The 25,952-nt window shown below is 44.2% G+C and overlaps 1 protein-coding gene across 1 annotated transcript; it reads right to left on the bottom strand.

Annotated features, from left to right (window-relative positions):
* Positions 1-927: 927 nt before the first annotated feature.
* On the bottom strand, positions 928-22,773 carry AGFG2 (ArfGAP with FG repeats 2). The gene is made up of 13 exons (XM_090276758.1): positions 22,397-22,773; positions 14,130-14,223; positions 13,178-13,293; positions 11,907-12,060; positions 11,160-11,325; positions 10,347-10,472; positions 9,601-9,633; positions 4,717-4,837; positions 4,445-4,527; positions 4,180-4,263; positions 3,105-3,233; positions 2,657-2,742; positions 928-2,326 (listed from the first exon to the last, which is right to left on the bottom strand). The coding sequence occupies exons 1-13, from the start codon at positions 22,615-22,617 to the stop codon at positions 2,267-2,269; spliced, it is 1,473 nt and encodes a 490-aa protein (XP_090132884.1). The 5' UTR covers positions 22,618-22,773; the 3' UTR covers positions 928-2,266.
* Between the last annotated feature and the right edge of the window lie 3,179 nt (positions 22,774-25,952).

The following is a 25,952-nucleotide window of genomic DNA, read 5'->3' as shown; positions in this document are numbered from 1 at the left end:
GCAAAGAGATAATTTCCATCTTTCCTTGCTGTTATGCTGTTAAAGGTCATTGGGTAGAAAGACCCAGAACGCTCTCCATATCCCAGGAATGAACAGCTAAAGGGCCAGGAGTTCCTGGGCAACATGAAAAAGGGAGGAACCTCTTCTGACAGCAAGGCTGAGTCCTGTGCCTCTCCCCAGCCAGGTGAGGTGTTTAACCCAAGCCCTATGTCTCCTGGCCAAACAGCCCAGACACCAAGGCTGTTGAGACAACATCCTCAGGTGAAAATAGTCTGGGGAGGGACTGAGAATACACCTGGGAGTGGTCTACTCCCATCAGGTCCACTCTCATTTCCTAGCTCACACACCCCCTTTTGCCTACCTCAACCCCTGGTGGGACTTGCTACTTAACTCCGATCTCTGGCAGAGGCAGCCCTTCTCCCCGGCTCCCTCCCATTGCTAACATGGGACTCCTGTTCAGACAGGGACTGGTTCTGTGGGCAATAAGTTCTGTTCTTGGTCTTGCCCTTGGCCAACAGCAGGAAGCACTGCAGGCAACATTATCACCAGCCCCAGCAGTCATCTTGATTGATATGAGGGCATTCAAGCTGGCCCAAAGCAAGAGAGTAAGAGCCATTTTCTTTTTCTTTCAAAGGCAGTTCTTTTCCAACATTGCCTGCAACAGCTTTGGTGCAAATACTTGGGGTCCAGGGGGTTACATGGAACAAAGAAAGGAAAAATATAGCCAACTGCACAAAGCCTTTCCCAAAAAGCCCAGGCTCTGGGGTGGTCAGGACATGTGGCTGCCCTCCCTGTCATCCCCTGGAGCTCTGACTTTGCTGGTAGAGGCACAGATGAGGATTCATCCCATTCCCCATGTAAAGGAGCTGTCTGGGAGACGGAGAATGGCTGCTCGTGTGTGTATATATATATATATTTTTTTTTCCCCCTCTTTGTGTGTATGTATATATATGTATATATATAATAGGCTATATTAGAAAATTCTCTATGTATAAATATAAAACACTGGTATCCAAACATGACACCACAACTAACTAAAGTGCTTGATAGGAGTTGGGCATGTTGAAGTATTGGGTTGGCCAAAAAGTTTGTTCGGTTTCCCCATTTGATGGCTCCAAGCGCTTAGTTGTCTTTAACTTCATTCAAAACAATTTTGTTAGATTGTATTGTGACAGCTATCATATCAGCGTGTATTTAGAAAAACTAATCAAAATTGGTGAATGTTTGTGTAGCCATTTTAATATTGAAGATGGAAGAAAATACACATTTTTGGCATACTGTGCTTTATTATTTCAGGAAAGGTAAAAACACAACAAATGCAAAAAAATTTTTTTTGTACAGTGTATGGAGAAGGTGCTGTGACTGACTGAACATGTCTAAAGTAGTTTGTGAAGTTTTGTGCTGGAGATTTTTCGCTGAATGATCCTCCATGGTTAGGTGGACCAGCTGAAGTTAATAGCAATCAAATCGAGACATGAATTGAGAACAATCAATGTTCTACCACACAGGAGATAGCTGATATACTCAAAGTCTCCAAATCAATACCGTTATTGGTGAAAATGAAAAATGTGCCTTTTATTTTATGGAAAAAACTAAATGTACTTTTTGGCCAACCCAATATGTAGGTAAAACTGGTCATCCTGAGTGCCCAGGATGAGGGAAGGAGCTGGGGAAGCAAAACAGGGAGAAAAGTGTGTGCTGGCCCAAGCCAGGGCACCAAGGGCACTCTGGTCCCCCAGGGCCTGTCTGATTACTATCCCACGTCAACACCATGCTTCATCCCCACCCTTACCCTGTTCTTCCCACTGTGCTTCTGTCCATGAGAACAGTATTGGAAAGTTGGGCATGGAGAAGGGTTTCCCAGGGAAATACTGGTCAGCTTGTGCCCACAGCTTCCTTGGCCCACAGCGTTGGGGATGAAGGGAGCACTGTGTATGCTGAGGGCAGGAGAGGAGGATTACTGCCATCATAATTAATAATCTGAGAAAGAAAACACCATTGCTCCTCTAGGCCAGGCCCTACCTTCTCTCCTCCTGGTCCTCCTGCCTGGGTGGGAGTTGGAAGGAAGAAAGAAGGAAGCTGCCTTTTTTTTCTGCAAGCTCCAGGCAAAGCATTAGCACCTCCGCCATCTCCAAGACCCCTACCCTGCATAGTATGGCCCATTCTGGTCTCAGACTCACATACATGCCACAGGCAAGTGGTCACCAGACTTCCAGGGAGAAGAGGGGCCCCAGAGAGCAAGGAAGAGGCCCCCCACAACACAGGGCTACAAGAATGGGTTGGTGGTCGAAGGTTTGGAGGCAAATGGGCTTGATGAGGATCCAGTCTGGAAAGAAACAACAACCACCACAAATTGTTAGATTAGAGAAGAAATGCAGTTCAGGATTCCTTTCTCCCGTAACATTACTGTGCTGAGGGAAGTGGGAACATGAGGGAGCTAAGAGGCAAGTGCAAGGTTTGGGGGGTGTGGGGATGGCAGGGCTGAGAACTGAGGCCCATCAACTACCCCTTTCATCCCTGGCTTGGACAAAGCAAAATTTTATGAGAAAGGGGCCTGAGTTCCACCCCACGTTGCCCTCTTCTCCTAGAAGGATTCTGTCCCTAAGCCCCAGAATGAGAGGCCATGCCCCACACCATGGTGCACTGGGGCACTCACCATGAAGGGGTTGGTGGAGATGCCCACTGGCTGGCTCAGTGGCCTCTGTCCCAGCTTGGCTGATCCTAAGTCACTGAAGGAAGAGCCTGGGAAGCAAGAGCAAGTAGACGTGAGCCCTGCCCCCCATGCTGGTGCTGAGCAGCTCTGTCTGCCTCCCTGCAGAGCAGGCACAGCTACAATCCAGGTGGGCAGTGAGAAGGGGCCTTCCTAAAGATGGGAATAAAAATATGGAGCAGTCAGAGGATACAGGCAGGTCTGGTGCTTCCCTGATTCCTTCCGGATGGTCCAAAATGGAACTAGCTCACATATCTGGCTCCTTAATATTCCTCTGGGTACACGTACACACACACATGTACACACACGTACACATACACACACACCACACACCGAGTCCCTGCTGGTGGGGAATGGGGGGGTGAGGAATGATGGTGAGGTCTGAATCCCTTACCATTCTGCTGCTGAGTCATCGAGGTCTGCAGGGAGAACACTGGTGGTGGGAAGGTGCTGGCAAACGCCCCGGTGGGTGGCACTGTATGGGGGAAACCAGGCCCAGCACTGCTCATCCCAAAGCTAGGTCCTGTGGAGTGAGGGATATGAAGCTCAGGCAAAATTCAATTCTGGAAGGCAGGCTGGAGAACAGTTCCTCCTAAATCCCTCCAAGGTGGGAAAATAGGACGGAGTTTTTCCCTAACCAGAGGTATACAGTGGAAGTACTGCGAATGAGCCATGGAACTCTTAAGCTTCCATGCAACCTACCAAAACTGTCTGCTTCCTGCCCACATGGCTTGTGACCTGGAGAGCATGAGTACAGCAGAGAACTAGGGGCAGCTTTTGGCTTCCTGCTCAACTGCATAAACTAAAGCTACCATTAGCCCTTTCTGCGCCTCAGTTACCACTAAAATGGAGCAGTACCTATCTCCTAGGGCTGCCGTGAAAATTAAATAACGGATGTAAAGCACTTAGCACTGGGCCTGCCACATGCATCACTCCTGGAAGCAATTAATTCTTCTCTCCTCATGCCTTAAGGTTTTTGAGGACAAAAAACAGGTAGGGGGCATGAGCTTGGAAAGAGAAGAGCAGAGGCTGAGGAGGGGCAGGGTGAGAGGAGACCATACAACTCTGGCTAATGAGGGCAGGGAACAGGGTCATGCTTTCAAGTGGCTCACTTTGGGACACAGAAGGGAGAGAGGCTGGGCTCCTAGAAGGACACTGAGAGCTGGAGAACGGAGAATCACTGCTATTATCAGTCAACACTAAAACACCTTCAGAACTGGTGCAGGTAAGTAGCAGTCTGTTTTTTTCTAATTCTGTGACTTGAGAGCGTCTACTTTTTGCCTATAGAAATGGGTCTGGCCTGGGCTGGGGAAGGCCGGTCAGGGGACTTGTTTGGGAGGATCACAACTGCCAGCTGAGGCTGCCTGCTGCTCCTTCTGATGGTGTGAGAGGAGGGGTGAAGTGAGAGAGGTGCAGGTAAATGTGTGCTGTGCAGAGAGACAGGGTCAGGGGGAGTCTGGGAGGCTTACCTGTGGCCAAGCCATTGGGCTGGAATGGGTTTGTGGAAGGCAGCTGAGGGTGAGCAGCAGGTGCTGTGAAAGGGTTGGTGAAGGCTGCTCAGAGTGGAATGAGGTAAAGGTGAGAAAAAGAGATTATTTTTTTCTCATTTGCTTAATATTGTTATAACTGAGCATTCCTCTAAAACTTCTCTCTATTCCACCCACTCCTGCCCAGAGTCCTCAATCCCCTCTAGGACTTGGTACCCCTCACTGAGTCTCCACAGGCAAAACTTACCTCCAAAGGTAAGCCCTGTGCTGCCACCTCCGCCAGTTGTGGCTGACTGGAGTGCGGGGACTTGGCCAGTCATCCCAAAGATGCTGCAATATGGGGAGAGAGGTCAGCATGCACATCTTCCAGGAACAAGGAGAAAAGCTGGGCAAGGGACTGGGAGATGACAAACCTCATACTGCCAGACAAGAGGAGCTGAGTGGGCTGGGCAAAGCGAGGCCAAGGTTTCCTGGCCAGCTCTCCTGCCCTGAGGCAATCCCCCTGATATCCATGCCTACCTGCTAGGGATACCTCCAGCTGATGCCCCTGGTCCCAGGAGGCCACCCATATCTGTGAAGCTGTTGGGCTGGTTGGCAGGTGCAAGAGGAGAGGCACCGAATGGAGTCACGTGGCTGCTCCCTGGGAAGTCATAGGACATAAAACAGGGAGTGCTGGGCTAAGACAAGATGAAGAGGCAGGAGAAGAGGAGGTGGGGGTGCAGTGGAGGAGTGGAATGATCACGTGAGAGGCACCACCTGGGTTCTCTGAGCCAGCCCATTCTTCCCACAGATCACCCAGTTCAGGAGGGCTTGTCTCCCACTAAGAATTCCAGGCAATGTGATACTCAGCTTTTCTGTCTTCCTAGTGCTCAAAGCTGCCACCCCTTTGAGAAAAGCAGTTCTTCCTCATGCCAAGTCACCATCCCTGCTGCTCTAGTTGGACTTAAACTTCCCATTTTTTCCCTTGAGAGATGAAAGTCTGTAATTTCCTCAAAGCAGCATTTCTATTTATGGATAAATCATATGAAGGGCAGGTAGAGGGGGTGAGAGAAGAGCTCTGAAGGGCAGAATGATTCAGGGGCACTTGGGAGACTCTTGTGGAATGTGGAGATGGCACTGGAGGTGATGAGCATAAATCTCTAGCTGTCAGCACTCCCATGGGAACCACCTCTTTTGGGGAGGCCACCCTGATGCCATGAGATTAGATCAGGGCTTAGGCATACTGCTCACTGGGCAGAGCCAACTGCAAGGTTCTCCTGCTCTCTCAGTATTTACATCTAAAAAGAAAAAGCACAGAGGGCAAGCCCCATGTGGGAGTTTTACAAAACAGCCCACAGAGCAAGAGTCCTGGAAATTCCGAGCAATCTCATCTCACAGGAAAAAGCCTATAAGGCCCTAGCACTTTACAAAAGCCTCTTTATCTATGTGTCCATGTCTCCCTTGTGAACCATTCTGGGATGCTGTGAGAGTAAAACAAGGCTACAAATGGGAAAAACTTTTATTTTTATTTTTAACGATTTTATTTATTGATTTTTAGAGAGGGGAAGGGAGGGAGAAAGAGAGGGAGAGAAACATGAATGTGTGGTTGCCTCTAGCGCACCACCAACTGGGAACCTGGCCTGCAACCTGGGCATGTGCCCTGACTGGGAATCAAACTGCCAACCCTTTGGGTCACAGGCTGCTGCTCAATCCACTGAGCCACACCAGTCAGGGCAGAAAAAGTTTTATTTTTATGAGTGCTGAAAGACGCATTAGTAAAGGGAAACACACTTTGCATAGTATCTGCCACATGATAGTGCTCAAGAATGGATGCATATTTGAATAGTAAAGTGAGAGGAAATGAATTCTAGCTGTGGTTCCAACACTTGCTACCACTGTGATTTTAGCAAACCATTTCATTTTCCATTTTTTTTCTCACCCTCTCATAGGGTGTCTGTAAAGACCCTCTGAGAGAGGTGCTTTGGAATCTAAAATATCATATAACACAAATGTGAGGTATTACCAAAATCTGTGATTTAAGAAATGATCTGCAGGGTCAGAGAAGCAAGACAAAATCTCAAAGGAAACAAATAATGACTGGCTCACATCATAAACAGAGGTGAGGAGGACTGTTCCTGGTCAGCTCCAGCCTTTCTACATGCTTTGCCTCTGCCCTGAACAAGAGGCCCCAACCATGGCTTTGGCCTCCTAAGTCCTACTCACCCTTCAGACTTAACAGAACCATGTCTTCAGATTAATTTTTCCTGATGCACTAATGTAAATTCAATCATGGCTTTCTCTTATAGCACCTTGTTCTTTTCCTTTATAACACTTGACATATTTGTAGTGATATCTTTTTATTTATTTCTATATCAACTATGTCCCTGCTAGACCAATTCCACTGCCAGGAATTTTCTTAGAGATATAACTTGCAAGTGCAAAATATGATACACAGGGTTATTGACTGCAGCACTGTGTAACAGCAAAATACTGACTCATCTTAAATATTCATCAACAGGGGATCAATTAAATAAATTATGGTATATACATATACTGGACTAAAAAAATGAGGATGCTCTTAATGTACTAATTTTAAAAAGATCTAACAACATCATAAAGTTAAAAAAAATCAAGATATAGAACAGTATGCATATTATGCCATAAAATTTGTAAAAAAAAAGAGAGAGAAAATGGGACAATAAAAACTGAATAAGTGAAGGCCACTGGCTCCTCTTCTCAGAGGTATGGCTGTGGAGAGAAGTTGTGGCATGGGTAAGGCTGTGAGAACATTCTGTAGAATGGGAAATTTGAAGCATATTTTTGGGAAAAAGGGCATATGCCAACGGAGGTGAATTAAGTGGGGGTGTTATTCAGATAAAGCTGACAGGACAAAACCCTGCAGAAAGTGGGAAAGGGTAAGGGGGTGTCCTTCACAATGAAAGATACTTTTCCTCTTAGAGACAAGAGGAAAAAGAAGGGAAAGGAAAAGATAAAGAGAGGAGACGAAGGAAATGGCAAAACCAGGCTGTTTCTCAAATCAACAGTACTCCTTGGCTCCCTTATACCTCATCCTGTTTTCTTGTAAGTTTTGGGCTTTTTTTCTGCATGCCCAGAACTATAATTTGAATCTCCATACTCTTTCTTTTCTAAAGGCTTAGGCTATATTTCTTCAAAACCATTTTTAAGGGTATCTTCACTGTACTAGGCACTGAGCATAACTGACGGTGACCAGGCTCTAACTTGGAAGAAGCTGAGAATGAAGCAGGAAAGACAGGTGCCCAGGGCCTGCCTGCTGCAAGGTTCCAATGATGGGCTACTTCTAGCGTGCTGGCACTTAAAAAACAGCGCTCTCCTTGGCCACTCTTTCTCTCCAACCCCTGGACTTCCTAGATAAACAAGTGCTAGGCTATAATACTACTGCACATACTTGGTCTCCAATCCTCTCCGCTCCACAAGGCTGTGAGGAAGGCTGGAAAGCCAGCAGGGTGGTGTTGGATCTTCTTATTTTCCAGCACCAAGCCCTTCCCTTGCCTGACTGACTCAGGGTACATAGAATTTGTGAGAGAACACAGTTCCCTGTCCTCACTAAGGACAGACTCTTCAGTCCTGCTCTGGGCCTTCATGGTAGGGAGCTCCAATCAGTGAGAACCAACCAGGTCCTCTGCCCTCCTAGGCTGGGAGAAGGGTTGATCGAACATCTGCAGGCAGTGCTGTATGTCTCCTTGTGGACACTAGAGGGCAGAGCTGGCCCTCACGCAGATGGAGTGGACACCCTACACAGCACACTCTCAGAAAGAAGGCCACTGCTAGGAATACCTTACCTGTGCAGGAGTTTGCTTCTGATACACTTGCAGAGCCTCACTCCCAGCGTTGTATTTGTACACATGCCTAATAGCGGTTTCAGGGGCAAAATGCAGGTTTAGAAACCTCCCCTCTCCATACTCCCTCTCAGAAATACAAAAATACAACCAGGCTTGTCACAAGAAATACCCACCTCACACCAACATCTCCCTATTTCAAACCCAATAGTTCTTTATATCACATACACAGAAACAACCCCGTGATCATGGTGTGGTACAAAGTAAATAGAATCTGCCACTTATCAGTCATTCAGTTTTGGCCAAATCACTGACCAAGTTGAGCCAGTTTCCTCTCCTGCAAAACGGGGAATCTTTCCTTCCTCCTGGAGATAATCTGTGGATGTTCCTAGCAATGGCAGAGCCTCACAAATGCTGGTTGGCTCTGAATATGACTGCAGACTCTGCTTTTTGAGATGGTCAGACACTGGACAAAAGTTTCATCCCAGGTTCAGCTAGGAATGGCTCCAGGGCTAATGCCTTCTTTCTCTCCTTAAAGTCTTTAAAACAATCTATTGTGTTAGGAATGCATTTCTGAACAGACCGATTTATAACAACCTTGAATAGGCTGTTTCCTTCAGAGCTCCCATTCCCAAGGACACTTCCCTCTTGCTAATGTGCGTATCCCTGTAGCAGTTTACATTCTTACCAATAGCTCACAAAAGGGTCCATTTCCCCACATAATATTAACCATTATCAATCTCTAAAACTTTTGTAAATACAATGTGCAAAATTATTATTTTATCCTAATTTGCATTTTCCCTGATTAGTTAGGTCAAAGACATTTTCATATTTTTTCTGGGTATTCTCTGCTTGTAACCTTTGTCCATTATTCTGTTCTTTCTTAGTTATAGGTGTTTTAAAAAACACATGGCTGTTAGCTTTCTGTCTGTTTTCCATTTTGTAAGTATACTCTTCCTGTTTCATGCCTTTAAGTTTTGGTTAGAACTTTAATCATATAGAATGTGACCCATGCAATTTCTACGTTAGAATTTAAGGAGATTTTTTTTCCCTCTATACGGTTAAATTGTAAAATGGTATATGTTTGAATATACTATATATTCTGTCTTTTGCTTACAAAGTTCTACTTACATTCATTAGATCAAACTTGTTAAAGTGTTACTCAAATGGCTGACTGCCTTCCTTCCCTATCTGTCTACTTTATCAATTTTGTGAGTCTATTATAGTCTCCCTCCCTATTGGCTTATTAGATTTCACTGTGTGTAACAGTTTTTGCTTTATAAATTTCAAGACTACTATGTCAGTTAAACTTTTTTTGTTAACTTTTGTCAATATAAAATGTCTCTTCTTGTACGAGTCAAAAAAATTAAGAGTAAAATAAAAGCAAAAGCAAGCAGCCAATTCACAGTATCACAATGGGAAGGCTACGGCCCAGGGTCAAGCTCTGCAATTTTGTGGGTTGCACGAGTAGGGAAACTGTTGAACTGCCTCGTCTGTAAATTGGCTGCATTAGAAGGGTTCCTTCCACACCTCCAAACTCCAGGATTAGAGGACCTTAGGTAGGCTCTTACCTTGACTAGGCTGTGGGGTAGGCAGAATAACTTACCAAAGCTGTAACTTCCAGTGAGCATCCGACTGGCTGGCAATGAGGGTGGTGAAGGGAAAGGGCAGGTAGGGAGGGAGGGGAGAAAAAGAGCATAAGTCATTGGCTTTCTCCAGATATCTGCTCTTAACAGCACTCCAGCTGTCCCTCACCCCCACCCCCCATTCCTCATCTAAGGATGTCCAAAGGAAGAGGGGCAGTCCAATGGCCCTGAAGACTCAATGTCTGGGCACTTAGGGAGGAAACAAATGCTTTAAGGCAAACTTTAGACTCTCCTTCAATTGTATAACATAAACTACAAAACATAAGAGTTCATAGGCTTCTGCTCTAAAAGCGATGGGTGAGGACTTCTGGAGACTCCCTTGGACTTTGACTTAGCCTTTGACCTTTGGGCATTTTGCAAAACAGACAATGGGAGTACTCTAGAGGAAAAGTCATGTCCTGTCTCCATTTTTCTAAGACTCTGGTCTCCCATACTTCCCAGTCAGAAATTTCCTAGTACACAACCTACACAGCTCCTGTGGTAATTTTAGCCATTTTTCTTCCAAGAAAAAATAACACTATATAGAGTCCCCCGTTCTTCACAAGAATCTCATCAGACTACTTTCATCCTTTCCTGGAGCTGCTTCTCTTTGTCTCTCTTGCACAATTCTTCAGGTTGCTACAGATGTGAATGAAGGGTGATGTATGGATATGGACAACTGGACGCAGTTGGAAGAAAAAAAGGAAACCGGTGGGGCAGAGCTTACCTGTGGCTGCTGGCTGGGCCTGGTACGGGGCTTGGCCAGCTAGAGGAATGCTTCCAAATGCAGAAGAGCTGGGGCTATTGCCAAAGGCATCGAAGTTGGCAAAGCCCCCGTGGGAAGGTGTCTGGCCTGTAAGGGAAGGGAGTATAAAGGTTATAGAGATAAAATGTATATTAATCTATATAATATAAACTAATTCTAAAGGCCTTCAAAGGCCACTCAATGGGACATCTGCCTTTCCATAGGCTCTTCTTCAGAGGAAGATGGCAAAGAGCTAAACACATGTGGGGGGAAGGGGATCTCATAGGCCTCCAAGTTCACTCCCCACCACCTTTTTATCCTTACTCCATGAAGCATTAATATTTTTGTTGGGGCCTAGTTTGGGCAGAATCATACAAAAAATATTATCTTTTTGGGGGGTGCTGGTGGAGGTGGGGGTAGGTAGAGCTTGAAAAGGAAAAAGGGAAACTAGATACCACTCTATTATTGGCTATTGCTGATCTCTGGGAAAAAGGCAGGGGAAATGGAACACATGATAGTCCCCTGGCTCCCATTTTAATAAAAAGTGAAAGTAATAAAAAGGCTACTTCCAGTGTTCCAAAAGAAAGTACTAGAAGCCCCCAACTACCAAACATAATCCCTGCAGTACCCACTTGATCCCAACTCTCCCAGCCTTGATGCTTCAGAATTAGCATCACGTTCATTTGGGTGAAGACAGCTAGGGCCAAGTGAAACCTGGTCACCCCCAAGGGAGGGAATTCCTTGTGTTAAGGTTACCTATGTTGTAGGAAGGTTCTTTTCCCAAGTTCCACTTACCCCCAAAGGCTGGAAATGCAGCAAATGATGGTACTGCCTGGGGAGTAGCAAAGGGGTCTCCACCAATGTCAGCCAGCAGGTCAGTACTGGTTTTCTTGACTGAGGAGTGAGGAGGTGGCTGAGCACTCCGGGGCTGGGATGTCCGAGCCTGAGACTGACTGACAGACTTGGAGGAGAAGACATTACATATAGCACAAGGAATCCCAGACATACCCAGCCCCTGCAGGGCTCCCCACGCTGCTCCCAGATAGGCAAGTGGAGAGAGAAGAAAGCGAAAAACCGCCCTCAACTGAGGATTTCTGGGCAGAAGTTGCCTTAACCTCTCTCATACCTAATTCCTCTGTCTTCTCAGTGTACCAGCTCCCAGAACCACACATTTTAGAGTATATTAGTCAAGGTAACCCTGAGATATACAGGAATGTCGCCCAACAGTCCCCCTGGAGCTGTTACCTCCTCATCTTTCCCAGGTGTTTGAAGCAGAGTCCCGGCCCCTTCTGTGTTTCCTTGGAATGGTCAGGTTTGGAGTTCATACTCTGACTTTCCTAAATACCACTTCCTGTTGGGTTCTTTCTTCCAAAAGATACGAGTCCAAGGTGATAGATCCAAGACATAGGTAACAGCAGGGCTGAAAACCAACTCACAGCTCCTGAACTGTTGTTTGCTAAGTCCAGGAGATCTGATTTAGGAAACTGACACTCCTGTCTCCCAAATCCCAAAATAATCTTGAAGGGCAGATCTGAGAGTTACCTGGCTAGAGGTGGAGGCAGCCACTGAGAGAGATGGCACAGGATCCCCCAGAAGTGTCCGAAGAGGTTTCCCTTCTGGGATGGAGCCCTGGATAGGGGTGGAGGCACTGCCTTTGGTATAAGTGGGCCCCTTGACTTGATCCGGGGGGACATACCTTCAAGAAAGAATAGTAAGGTTGAAAGGAGAGGGGTAAAACCTTGGTCCATGTTCAGCTTAGGTGCTTGGGAAAACACAGGTTACAACAGTCAAAATCCTTTCTCATTTTCCCTATTAATTCTCTGTTTTGAACTAAAGGGTATTTAGCAACATAGTGAAGTTCTGCCTATGTTGAGATTCCCCTTTACTGTCAGATGCTCATTTTTTCTACAGGAATGTTCAGTTTGCTCTGGCCTGTGGCCATTTTTCCTTCCTCTTGCTGACTGGTCAAAGCATCTGGGTTTCAAGTTATAACACCTGCAATAATGCTGATGAATAGGCAATCTCATTTTCCAACTTCCTACTCAAGGTCCCCCATTCTAATTCCTCAGTGTTTCTTCATATTTCTCCTTCTCGTTCTCACAGAAAAACTTTGTGCCACCTCATCTTCTAAGAACTCACAACCTCTCCTGCCATCTCTTGCTACTTTTGATAAAACCTCTCCCACTATACTGTGTGTAATCTCTACTCTGGGAAAACCTTTCTCCTGAGGACACCCCCAGGAGGAAATCCAAAATGCTACTTTATCCACATCAATCTCTTTCCTCTCTGCTTTCTCTTCTCCACCCTATAATTACCCTTCAACATGCACATACCCCGGAAATCAAACAATAAGAAGTGACACTTGGGGAGAGAAAAGGCAAGGGAGAACAGAGATGTTGTTTTCCTCTTCCACAAAAGAGCATACATATAAATCATGAATGAAACTACGGGCTAAAGGCATAAAAATATTTAGGACATGTGCTTCCAGCCACCCCTCTCCATATATGAGATCAGCTGAGGTATAAAAACTAACCCCCACTCCCACAGGCCTAGTTCTCCACTCCAGTCAATCCACTGTCTCCCCAAAAAAGAGGACATCAAAGCTGCAGGGTTAGTGACCAAGAACAAGTTGCCTGCTTACGTAGCTTTATTATTTTGAAGGCAGAATTTAGCCTTAACTGAATCTGAATGAAATAGACTCAACCCAAGTTCTGCTTTTGAGAGAAGCCCCAATTCAACACTGGAAACTGGAATATCAGATGAAGTATGCAGTGGACACATGTCTCCATATCAATCTCTTTTTCCCTCCTTACCATCTCTTCTTCTCGTATTTTTCCTGTAGAAACTCCTTCACTTTCTGAGGATCCCTGGAATCTGGTATTAAAGATGTCCGAGCATCAAAAAGACCCAGCCAAATCTTCCTGCAAACCTAAAGGAAAGGATTTAGGTGACAAAGGACTTGGGACAGAAAGCATTAAATGGGAATGATACCACTTCCAGTCTGTTCATTAACAAATATTTATTGAGCATGGACACAGTGTGAAGATCTGGGTATACCTACAAAATAGACATGATCCTTGTCCTTACAGAATTTCATCTGATGGGGAGGTCATGCCTTACAGAAATAAATATAAACTTATAATTATGTACTGTGATACATACTATAAAAGAAATTGGAGGGCCATGAGAATTATGGGGAACTAAATTTGGATGAGTGGGGTCAAGGACAATTTTCAGAGCTGTGGCTTCCAGAATACCTTCCAGAGACCCTTGTTTGCACCCTCCAAGTAAACTAATCATCCAAAGCTAGGTGTACTCCTAAAACCCAGAATGGCATCTTCCTACCAGCAGATTTAGCTGAGGAAGGGGTTTAACTCACCTTCGAGTAAATGACATGGCCTTAAACCTAAGCTGTTGAAGCTCAAGTCAGCTTCAGAAGATCTTAATCAGAGGGGCAGGCCCAGTCAACTCTAAATGCTCATCAAGGTGGAGCTCTAATCATTCCCCACCTCAACTGCCCAGAGACAACCCTCTCCAGAGTCTGCTCCTTTCCCCTGATTCCCCTAACAAGGGGCTTAGACAAATCACAATTTGTATAACTAAGATTGTGTAAATATATAATACACACAAGACAAGATATCTTACATACCAAAAATAAGAGAAACTTGACCAAAAATAAACTGTAGAGTTTTTCTATAATCGTGTCAAAGCTCCCCAGCACATAAGGCAACTGCAGTCTGTAACACTCCATCAGCAGTAGCTCACCTCGTTTCCGCGGGATTGCAGGAATATTACTTCAGGCTCAGTGAAAGTTGTCATAGAGATGGACTTGACTCGATGAGGGGGGTTCAGGCCTCTCCTGTGGGAGAGAAAAAGAAAGAGACTATAATGCAGTTAGCTCTGCTGGTCTGTTTATGGGAGGGGGGAAAGGAGAAAGGATAAACAGCACATAAATTAAGCTCAAGTAGAATTCCTTGCCTGAGGCTACTTCCTAATTCAAGGAAAGAAAGAAGCAAGAATGTTTTGGAGGCTTCTAATAAGAGACAGGGATGACAGGGTCAGGAACAAATTTTGATCCCAGTCATTCTGGAGAGGAAGGCAGAGACTGCCCTTCCAGAAGCCTCCTCTACCTTGGCTCTGACCCCAACAGTTCAGTGTTCAGCTGAGGGGCTACTTCTGGGAACTCAGATATGCAACCACTTCCCATTTCCTGTTTTATCATTGTTTTAGACCTATAGCCCATCCTCAAGGTCCCAGAGCCCATGAGACATAAATTCCTCAAGAATGAGGAAAGACAAAAATGCAGGCCCATGACAATTCCAGACAATACTAACAAAGATAAGATTTGGAAACAAAAAACAAGAGTCCCTAAGCTAATTGTCCCTCCTATTGTCTACACAGAACGCTGGTGTGGTAGTAAGGATGGAGAAGGTCTGTCTCTTTCAGGAAGAGATCTCTGAGAAAAAAAAAAAATTTAGACTTTCTCATTTTTAGACCTTTCAATGATGCAGGAAGAAGTCAGGTTCAACAATGAGATAGGAGATTGGCATGAGTCAGGAATATATATCTCTAAGGATGCTTTTGTGCTAGCTCTGTGTGTTCTTTTAACTCCCTGGGAGTCCAGTTCTGCCCACAGAAATCCTGTGGAGATTGCAGCAGAGAATAAGGCTTTCTTGCCCCTCCCCCCACCCCCAACTGCCCTCCAGAGTGTTCTAACAGGGGAAACTTGGGGCTAAGCCAAGCAGGGTTTCAGAGTCCTCTTTCCTTACACTTTAAGTTTGACTCTGGTCTAGACCTACTGCTTTCATCAAATTAAAACAAAACTGGCTGAACCAAAACAAATAAGCTAGATCCCGGACCAGAAATGAGAGACCACAGGTACATTCAGGAAAAAGTCTCAAATGATGAAGCCTCTTCAAACTTCTATTCCTTCAGAAAAAATGGACAAACCAAGATGTGAAAATAAAAGTACTGTAACTCTAGAATAGGGTCCTGGTTGACACCCTTAGGAAAGCAAAGGGAGAAGGAAGAGATAACAAAATTTACCAAATGGAAATCCTAGAGAAAGGTGGGGGAAAATACACATTCATGCTTACAGGTGCACACACAGAATAAAGGTGTTTCTGCCAAGTCTGGAAGAATGGCAGTGTTCAGAGGAGTGTAAGTGAAGGTGGTGAGGGCAGGGAAGGAGGATAGATGATACAGCAAAGGGTGGTCCCTTTTGGATGATAAATTACTGATTATGGATTCTAACAAAGGACAGGGCACTGAAGGCCATAATGGAGGCTACAACTGAGGGCAATTTCAGCAATTGTGCTGCTAGACTTTTCAGTAAAGGGTCTGAAAATACCCCTTTATAAAACAAGCAATACCAATGAGGACTGATGCTCCTCGTAATGATAAGACCAGGGAAAACAAAAAGCCAGGCTTTGTTACTACATGTCAAACAATAGCTCTTAAACTTGATCTGCCCTGAAGACTCTCTTCTGATCACATTTCAGAGATATTCTAGTTTTCTCTCCCAAAGCCTCTCTTACTAATGGTTTAGTTTTGTTTCATTTTTAAGTCCAGACAGCCTGCTTCTATATGCCTTCCCTTGCCCTTTCTCACCTTAACAACGAGGCCCTTCTCCAAAATGGCAGATCTTTCTGAAGTCTAACCAGAGCAGACCTCTCTGTTCCTATGATCCTGGTCCTCTTCTTCACCTCCCACTAACAAATATTTGCTTTGCCAAAACACAAGGCATTGTGGTAGGTACTTTGGGGGATACAAAAATTATAGAACCCAGACCTCTATCACCAGACTGCTGGCTTATAAGAAGGAACCAAGGAGCCTGGACAAGAGTACTTTTCAACCCAGTAGAGTGCAAATTAGGCACACAGCTGGATCTGGGAGAATTAGCACCAGGATGCAGCAGTGGGGGAGGGAAGAGAAATGGTCAGGAGAAAAGTAAAAATGTATTATGTTTACACTAGAAAAACAGATTCTAAGCCTATCACACAAAGGCCATTGGCTTTTCCAGAAAGGAGAACCAGGAACTGTTAGCAAAGTATAAACAGGGAGGTGTGCTTCCTTGTAGGGTGAGAGGAAGAGGCTTGACCCATTCATCAATTTAGAGGAGATACTTAGAACAGAACTTGCTATGGCTAAGCTTGAACAGGAGAGTTTTATGAGGGGGAGGGGAGATAAGAAAGGATAAAGGGAAGGCAAAGAAACTAAGTGATTTAGGTGCTTTGGGCCAAATAAATCCTGTGGAACAGGATATTTCCATAGCACAGGACAAAAACCACTGCTTTAACCTTGAGTCTATAGACTGGATTATGTACTATAACCAGAGCCACAGTTTGGGGGCAGAGATTTCTCTACAAGGCAACACAACACTCTGCAGCCCAGAAGAGGGACTAGTTACATGGCCTATGAGTCAGAAAATTTGCTTCTGAATCATAGAGAGGCCATTGCTGGCTGAAAGAAGCAATTAGAAACAAGAGCCCCTCCCCTCCCAATAAATGACATCAAGTCGTCTAGGAGTGTTGCTTTCCCTTGCGTACACACCAGGGTCATACCATGGGCCAAATGTGAGTCATTGGCCTGGAATTAAACAGATCCAACTGTCCAACTTATATGTAGTTGCCTCAAATTAACTCTCGGGTTCTCCCCAAAAGAAGTGAGAACTATAAGGAGGCACTGCTCTTCAGTTATTATAGCAAATCCATTGTTATTTCTAACCAGGAGGTGCTGGGAGAAATAGAGAAAGAAACTTATTTGCCCAGAATGATGCATTTTTTTTCCAATTGAAAGCAAGTACATTATTAGGTCACAAGTCTTCAGCCCAGTCATAAAGTCTTTTTCCACTTCAGTTTCCTTTTCACAAAAATGAAACTAAATGACATTTGAAGTACTCTGGATCAATCTTTGAAGTACTCTGAATTACTTGGCAAGTAAAGCAACTTGCAGAGATCCTAAAGTCTGCTCAAGTCTCTCTTAGCCTTTCTCTCCCCTCTATTAAGCACCCTACTATTTCTACAAATACCACACCTTTTGTTTCTTTGTGGTCATCACCCTCAAACTGGCCCATATTTTGCTTCTAGCTTCATAAAAGCCTCAAACCTGCTCAGTTGCTCAGATAAGACAGTTCTGCCAGGTCAACAATGGAAAAAAACAGTTCCACCCAGCACCCAAGTTCTTTCATTTGTGCCAGATCTGAACTTGGGAATTCCTTACCTCTGAATATTTGTGTTCAAATTCAAGACTGCATTTCTTTGCTCCAGGATTCCACTCCTGTCTAAGCAGGGGTCAGCTAACCAGTTTAGTCCTTATCTTGAACCCAAACATCACTAAGAAGAGTCTCTATTAGAGACTGTTATAATTGGAAGGCTCCCCTATTACCCTGCTCCAGGGTCAATTTCACTAATTTTAGGAAACTTCTCCCTCATCTAAATTCCCCTGCTTCGAGCCATTTCCTGTTGTTCCTCAGTGACAATGATAAACAGCTGTCCTCTAATATAGAGCCACTTAGAATCCTGATATAATCAGCTGCCCTCCTCTTTAGGCTCAATACCAATCCTCTTATATATTTTTCCCTTTCTTCTCATCCCTTTGGTAATTTATTATTTTCTTATGGGCCTTTCAAGTTATCCAAGGGCCCATATGACAAAGTGCTTATGTCTGTAACTTAGTGACACTGTCTATCTCTGCCCAGCAGACGTGAATATAAAAGGTGAGGTAGGAGGGTATGGAGGGATGGAACTAAAATAAGGGCAAGGTACATGTCTATCTCTCCAACCCAAACAGATGGAAAAATACTGAATTATTAACATGTACCTTTTCCTTCGTGGAGATAAAGTCACCAATAGCAAGCCAGACAGGAAAACTAAGCGACAAGGAGGGTAGGAACTTCTTACAAAGAAAGAGCTATAAAGCACTTAGCCCAGAGCTCTGTCCAACTTAACCCTGACTTAATTTCATCATCAGAGTAAAGTGCAGAAGTAAAGAGACAAGTATCCACTACTGAGACTTGAAAGATAATGTATTAAAGGATGGACTCAAACAGGTCAGGGAAGCATGTCACATAGTGCTGAAAACATTGGTTATCAAAGATAGTGCCCATCCCTGATGTCAATGAGATCTCAGGCCTCAACATGTCTTCTTCTTTGAAGAAAAGTGGTTTCTTCACTGAGACATGCAAGCAAACCAAAACAAGAGAGAACATCTAAGGCTCTGCTTTGGAAATCCTTTTTAGCAGCAGTTTTGACTCTGACTTAGCTTCAAATAGCAGATTTGTCTTCTAGTAGAAGAGTCAGAAATATAAACAAGCACATGTACATGTACAGGGTGGGGGAAAGTAGGTTTACAGCTGTGAGTATCCAAAACATGGTGTTTATATTACTATTTATTATTGTATTATTTTCCATACAAACATGGGCAAATTAAAAGAATATATATCTAGAAATTAGGTATTGGAAGAAAACAAAATGAATAAAAACTAGGTCAAATTTGGGACCTACAATTGTGATAGCATGTACATATATTTAGAAACAGCAGAAACAGCCTCTCTCTCTCAGGCCTTCACACCAGCGCTATAGGGTTTTGCTACATCTGAGAAATATTTCTCATTAAAAAAGAGATAGCATGAATGAGTTCACATGTAATGATGAAGGCATAGTCATCACCCATTCACCAATATTAAAATCTGAATTTTTCTTCAGATCTTGGGAAACTAAACTTTGGCTAGAATAGTCAACTTTGCTACATCAGCTAATCTAGCCAGCTGGGAACTCTGGTTATTCTTCTCACTGCCCCCAGAACACTCCATCCTTCTAAGAGGTAGATGTATTTGTAATACATTCAACAGAAAACTGGCTTTCAAAATACAAAACCAATTCTGCTGTCTCTTTTCTCTGGCTATGGTGCTAAGTATGGCACTTCAATACCCCTCACCCCACCCCACCCCTCAATATTCTCTCCATTTTAACTAAGAATATTTCTTCTCTTTTTATCATCATACCTCAGTATGAGTTCCCACTACTCTCTGGCCCATGCTGAACTTTATTTTACTTTGTATCATTTATCACTACCTGCAATTATATATTTAATATTTACTTAAAGTCCATGGCTTCTACTAGGATGTAAGTTACATGAATATTGGTGCTTTGTCAATTTTGTTTATTACAAACAGTGTCTGGGGCTTCATAGACACCCAATAAATATTTGTTGATTGACTGAATAAATAAATGTGCAGGCTGTTGGCCTACAACAGTTTTCACTTCCCAGCACCACAAAATCCTAATCTATGGGCAATCAGTGAATTTATGATGTTAACTGGTATATATGTCACTGTGGAACCATGCCTCTCCATTGCCTGCTGGACTGTGTGTGCTTCCTCCCCACTCCGAAGCATACAATAAGTATGCCCCACCCCACACATTCTGCCTCTGGCCCACTTGCCAGTTCCCAGACCTTTCCACATCAGAGGACACAGGTAGTAGTAGTTTGTTAAGACTGCTTTGAAAGCTTTACATATGCCTTCCTCTAATCCATGCTAATTAGAATCCCAATTAGCAAATGCAAAGTACCATCAGACCCAGTCGGACAGTGGGTCAAGGAAATGAAAGCTTTTTTTATAGAATTTCATTTGATATTTCTTCTCTCCTTATAATCTCAACAGGCTTTCAGTTCAGCTTCATTTATTGGCCCAGCCTCTCCTTGATCCTCCACTCTACTATGACTTCCTGATAACCAAGGGTAGGCCTAGCTTCTCATTTCCCAACCACCGAAATGTGTCCTTTAAAGTCTACCGCTTCCAGAGTCACTCCACGTGATTCTCATGTTTTACCAAAATACTAAGCAAAATTGTCATTTCTAGAATTTTTTGAAAAAATAACAGGGGCTGGTAGATTCCTATCACTTGTTCCCACTGGCACTTAAGTTCCTAAGAAGCTAAGCCCTAGTCTGAGGTACATATACCTTAGATAGAGCCAGACCCCTTGGGATACTTCTCTATGAAATTAATCAATCCTTAGGCCATAATCATCTCCACCCAGTGTCTCTCCAAATCACAGGCATTTGACTTTTCATTAATGGGATCAACAATAATAACCACGGGGGAAAGTGGTAACGTTTTGCCAGTTGTGCACTGATATATAAGGAGTTAACTTTTCCAGCAAAAGAAACCAGGTTTTTTAATGTGTCCCAGATCCCTTGCCCCTCCTTTTGTCCTGATTGAAAGATATTCATTATAGAAAGGAAATGTTATCTACAAGATACATTAAACCAAGATCTATAAAATAATGACAATTATGTCAGCACTTCCACTGTTTTATCTTTCATTTCATCACAGAGAACTGTGGGAATGAATTAACACTGTTTCCTACCATTTTCTTCCTAGGACCTAGACTCTGATATAGCATCAGTTTTAACTCCCTGCTTCTCTTTACTTTTTTCCAGACTCTATAATCAGATTTTCCTTTTCATAACAAGATCTTCAGGAATCTGCTTTCTCTTTCTGCTTTATGCCATAAATATTCTTAAATTTTGCTCCTTTTCTCCTTAGAGTACTTGTCCCAGTCTCAAGTTTCTATCCTTTTGCTTCATTTGCATCTGTATCACAACTTTTGACACATTTCTGTTTGGGTTCTAAATCATTGTCCCAAGAGTTACAGTGGCTTTTACTTAGACCAAAGTCAAATCCATTCTTACAATACACAAATGAGGTGGATCAGAACACAGAAATTTGACAAAGAAGGTAAAAACTGAATAGAGAAATAATCTTAAACTATATCTTAGAAGACCTGGATCCTCATTTCTGATCCGCCATGATCATAACTAATATCAAACAACAAATGCTGAAAACAGCAAGCCCCATATGCCATTGGATAAGTTATTAAACCTCTCATTGCTTCTGTTCTTCCATCTGTCAAGCAAGAACAATACTGCTCCCACCTTGGCTTGGTGTAAGAAGAGGGAAGTGCTCCTTGCTAAAAATGAAACCAACAACCAAACAAACCAATGTATTAAAACAATTCTAAAAAAGTCAAAATTAACTCCTTGATAAACTTATAAAAAGTAGAGATACAGGCTTGGTATCAAATGTTAATCATCCATCTAACCAAATAATTCCCTAAGGGAGAAAAAGAAATTTACTATATCAGAAATCTGGGCTAGGACTGTGGTTCTAAATTAGCTCAAGACATGACCAAATACAGTGCCAGTGCCAAGTGTAGTGAATCAGATTATACAACAATCTCCCTCTCCCCCAATCTAGAAAGGGTTGCCAGATGTTACTACTAGGGTTAAGCCATGGCAACAAGGCGCTTTAAGATGTAAATTATTACACTTAAGAATGGCTCAAACCTTTGGAAAAGTTGGAAAAGTTAGACTCTCTTAACAGGGCAACCCATCAGCTCTCCTCATCTCTTAGATTTGTAAGATATCTACTTCTAGATAGCATTTCAAAGCCCTGCAAGATTAGGATCTGCACTTGAACACTGGAACCTGGCTCCTTACTTGACACTATGTCTGTGCTGTCAACCTGGATTAATTTACCTATTTTAACTTGGTTTCTCAAACACTCCAGGATGGGCACAAGCGAGAAGGAAGAAAGGTACTGCTTCATCTTGAGCAAGATGTTTACCCTATCCCTTTCCTTTTTGTCCTCTAACTACATGAAGTTTCCTTTCAGGTTTATGTCATTCTCTGGCCTTTTAAATCTCCAATCCGTTGCCCCCCTCGGTTCCCTTCAATTATCCCCACTTTCGGTTCTCCTTGCCTCCCTTAGTGAGTTTCTCCATTCCTCGCCGGTGTCCTTCCTTTCCCCTGCAACGCGACTCCAATCGTGTGTCTTGCCTCCCCTGCTCCTTTCCCTTAACCCATGACACCTCTGCAGGAGAGGACTCTCTCACCACATCCGGAACGTCCCCAGGCCTCCCCTACGTCCCCCACCTCGGCTCTGTCCCTTCGCCGCAGGTCTCCTCTGTCCCCCAAGTTGACTCTCTGCCACTCCTTCCCGTTTCTCCCTGCAGCGCCAGTCCACTCACAGGAGGCCGGAGCAGGTGGTGCAGACGAAGCTGCCCACGGTGATATCCACGTAGGTGACCCCGCGCTGGGCGCACTCGAAGCAGTGACGGTTCCCGGCTTGGCTGCAGCCGCCCAGCTCCCGCACCCGGCGACACCACACCTCTGAAGCCGCCTCCGCCTCCGCCTTTCCCCCGCCGACCCCGCCACCCGGCCCTGGGCCCTTCTTTGCTGCCATCACCATGGCTGCCCACTCCTTCGGACTTCCTCCTTGCAAATCAGCAATCGCCCCTTCAACCACTGCCGCCTTTCCGCCTCCTCAGTCGCCTCCGCACGCTCGGCTCCCCTGACAGAAGGTCCGGATCCCTTGGCGTCCGCGCGAGAGTCCTCAACGCCCAGTCTCGCCTATCCTCCACGCTGATTGGCTAGTCTCCTCCCACCTCCTCTCTCTGATTGGTCCGACATTAGAAGACCTCGTGTTGCGGTAGCCGCCAACGCCACGCCCCACAGCCTTTAGACCTCAGGTCTCTCCCATTGGCTTGCGGAGATACTGGCCGCGAAGACTGTGCGTGCCCTCTCCTTGTCCCCGCCCCCTCTCGCCACTGCTTCCACGGCAGCCCGCCTCCCAGACTCGATTGGTGAGTCTTCTGAACTCGGGCTCTGATGCCAACTCTGATTGGCTGTCAAGGCTGCAAAGTTAGCGCGAGAAAGAGTAGCTTTGGTCCTCCCGACTGATGACGTTAATTGCCGCCAAATTTCAAAGGCCTAGTCTTAGCTAGACTGTGCAGAGAGGCACGAAAAGCAAGAGAAGTGGCCATAAGAGGGGCTACGGGGAGACGAAAAGAGGGAGCTCTCAGAGGAAGGGATGGAGAAAGAGAGGGAGTGCTTTATAAATGATATTTTATTTACTCCTACCCCAGGCAGTAGGAAATCTCATTGTACAGAGTCTTAGGTTATACAATTTGTAGTAGTTCACACAACTGGTACGTGGTTCAGTCAGGATTCCGAACTGGGTTGTCTTACTTTAGAAACCCCGCTTTTAATCATCACACTATCCATGGAATAGTATTTGACCATTCATTTGACAAACATTTATTGACTGTCTACTAAGTTTCAGGCACTGTTCTAGACAACCAATCAAAATTCCTACCTTCATGAAGCTTACATTCTAGTAGAGGAAGGCACACAATAAACAAGTTAAAGAATCATCAGTCAGTGATAAGTTCTACGCAGAAAATTAAAATAAGGTATTGTAAAAGAGGGTGGCTTGTTGGGTATTTATTTTGGGCCTCTGTGTTCAGGGGAACTATTTCTAAAGCAGTGATAATATTTTAAGCTGAGAACTGTTTAACAAAAAGTAGTCTGCCATGAGGATAACTTAGGAGGAGCAAGCCAGGCAGAGGGAAGTGCAAAGGCCCAAAGCAGGAAGAAGCTTTGTCTTGAAGCAGCAAAAATGAAAGTCAGAGTCACTGAAGCATGGTGAATGATGGGAAAGTGGAGGGATTATACTGGGGTGGGACCAGATTGTGCAGAACCTTCTGGACTTTGGTAAGGAATTTGGATTTTCTTCTAAATATGATGGGAAGCGGTATTATTTAGAATTAGGACCCACTGTGACAGAAAACTCAAAATATTTGGGGCTTAAGCCAGATGAAGTTTACTTTTTTCATGTGAAACTCTACGTAGGCATTCCAGGGCTGGTGGGTTGATCCACTGTGTCAGGGATCCAGGGTTCTTCTATTTTGTTGCACCATAATGCATTAATTCCACTCCCAAGTTTACCTCATGATCTATCCTAGCTTCAGCCATCATGTTTGTTACAGCAATAGAAAGATCCTGCTCTTTTTAAGGTCATGCCATGAAACTACACACAATCACATTGGTCAGAACTCAGTCACATGACCACACCTAAGTGCAAGGAAGGACCCTGAAAAACTTGTTCTTTATTTTGGGCCTCTGTGTGCTCACCTAAACTTCAAAGGTTCTATTAGTGATGTTGAAGGAGAGAAAGGATATTAGGATAAAACTACAGTCTCAGCCACAGAAGCCATTGGAAGGATTGTAGCAGGGGCAAGACATGATCTGATTTTCAGTTCTGAAAAAAAATTATTCTGTCCAGTATAGGGGAAATGGTTATAGGTAGATAAGATTGAAACAAGGGTGATTAGGAAGTGAATTCTACAGTCCAAATGAAAGGTGACAGTGTCATAGACCATGGTGGTAGGGGTGGGTTGGAGACAAATGGATTGACTTAGGGAATGCTTTGGAAATAAAATCATAGGACTTTGTTAATGGACTACATGTGGGATGTGAGAAAAAGAGAAATCAATGACAACCTCTCTAGAAAAGCACCATTCAATAGAACACTCTGAGATGACAGAAATGTTCTGTGTCTGTCTAATATGGTAACTACTGAGCACTTGAAATGAGGAGATTAAATAGCCACATGTTGTTAGTGGCTACCATATTGGACAGGGAAGTTCTAGATTTTTGTTTTGGGCAACTGGGTGGCTTATGGTGCCATTTATTGGAAAAGTGGGTACTGTAGGAGGAGCAGGTTAGGGGATGCTGATAGCCAGAAATTAATAGTTTTGCTTCAGACATGTTGATTTGAGACCCTTGTGAGGAATCCAAGGAACTGATCAAATAGGCGTGTATACATATAACCTGGATTTGCAGGAGGTTTAGGAGTCATTAGTATAGAGGAGTTACTTAAAGCCCTGGAACTTGATGAGGCTGCTTGTAGACAGAGAAGAGGGCCCAGAACTAACTAAGCTCTGGGCATTCCAATGTGTACTTTGTTCCACTTATCCAGTTATCAAGGCCATGAATGCACTGTAAGTCCCTAAAAGGAGGCAACACCAAGTCACATTCAGATATGCAAATGTGACATCTCAGACTACCTTAACTATTTCTTCTAAATTTCAGAGTTCAGCCCTGGCTAATATGGCTCAGTGGGTTGAACACTGGCCTGTGAACTGGAAGGTTGCAGGTTTGATTCCTGGTCAGGGCATATCCCTGGATTACTGGCTAGGTCCCCAGCTGAGGGTGTGTGAGAGGCAACCGACTGATGTTTCTCTCCCTCTCTTCTGCCTTCCCTTCTCCTCTCTCTAGAAATAAATAAATAAATATGTTAAAAAATTGTTCAGAGTTCAGCGTTACTAAGTGCTGCCCTTTTCTCTTGTGGATTTTCATCAGCCAAGGATTATTTCTTTTCATCCTAAAACTTGAACCAATTGGTAGACTGAGCTATCACCAAACCCTGATGTATGTAATAGTGGGGAAGGAAAATTAGAATGCTGATATGGATTGTGATAGCTTTCTGTTAATTTGTACTGTGTGTGGTGGTGCAAAGAGATACCCACCTCTGCCCTCCCAGCCCCTATCAGGGAGTAACAACCCTTCATATTCAGGGGGAGCACACTAGCACAGGAATATCCTTTTCTGCCATTGCCATAGAGGCAGGAAGAATCCCAAACGGACAGGTGGAACACTTCATGGGTTCCCTGCTGAAAACACTTCACCCTTGGGGGATGGAAAGTAAACACTTTTAGAGAGAAAAGTAACAGTGAGAGTTGC

The sequence above is a fragment of the Furipterus horrens genome, unplaced genomic scaffold (genome assembly GCF_987537825.1).
Source record: "Furipterus horrens unplaced genomic scaffold, mFurHor1.1.pri manual_scaffold_5, whole genome shotgun sequence".
Lineage (NCBI taxonomy): Eukaryota > Metazoa > Chordata > Mammalia > Chiroptera > Furipteridae > Furipterus > Furipterus horrens.
Note: the sequence above shows the minus strand (reverse complement) of the source record. Positions and strands in the feature narration are given on the sequence as shown.

Coding starts and splice junctions, on each gene's coding strand:
- AGFG2 (XM_090276758.1), bottom strand. CDS start 22,617: ATGGTGATGGCAGCAAAGAAGGGCCCAGGGCCGGGTGGCGGGGTCGGC. Junction 11,326..11,906: donor CTGCCTCCACCTCTAGCCAG/GTAACTCTCAGA, acceptor TTCTCCTCCAAG/TCTGTCAGTCAGTCTCAGGC. Junction 3,234..4,179: donor GCCCAATGGCTTGGCCACAG/GTAAGCCTCCCA, acceptor CTCACTCCACAG/GACCTAGCTTTGGGATGAGC.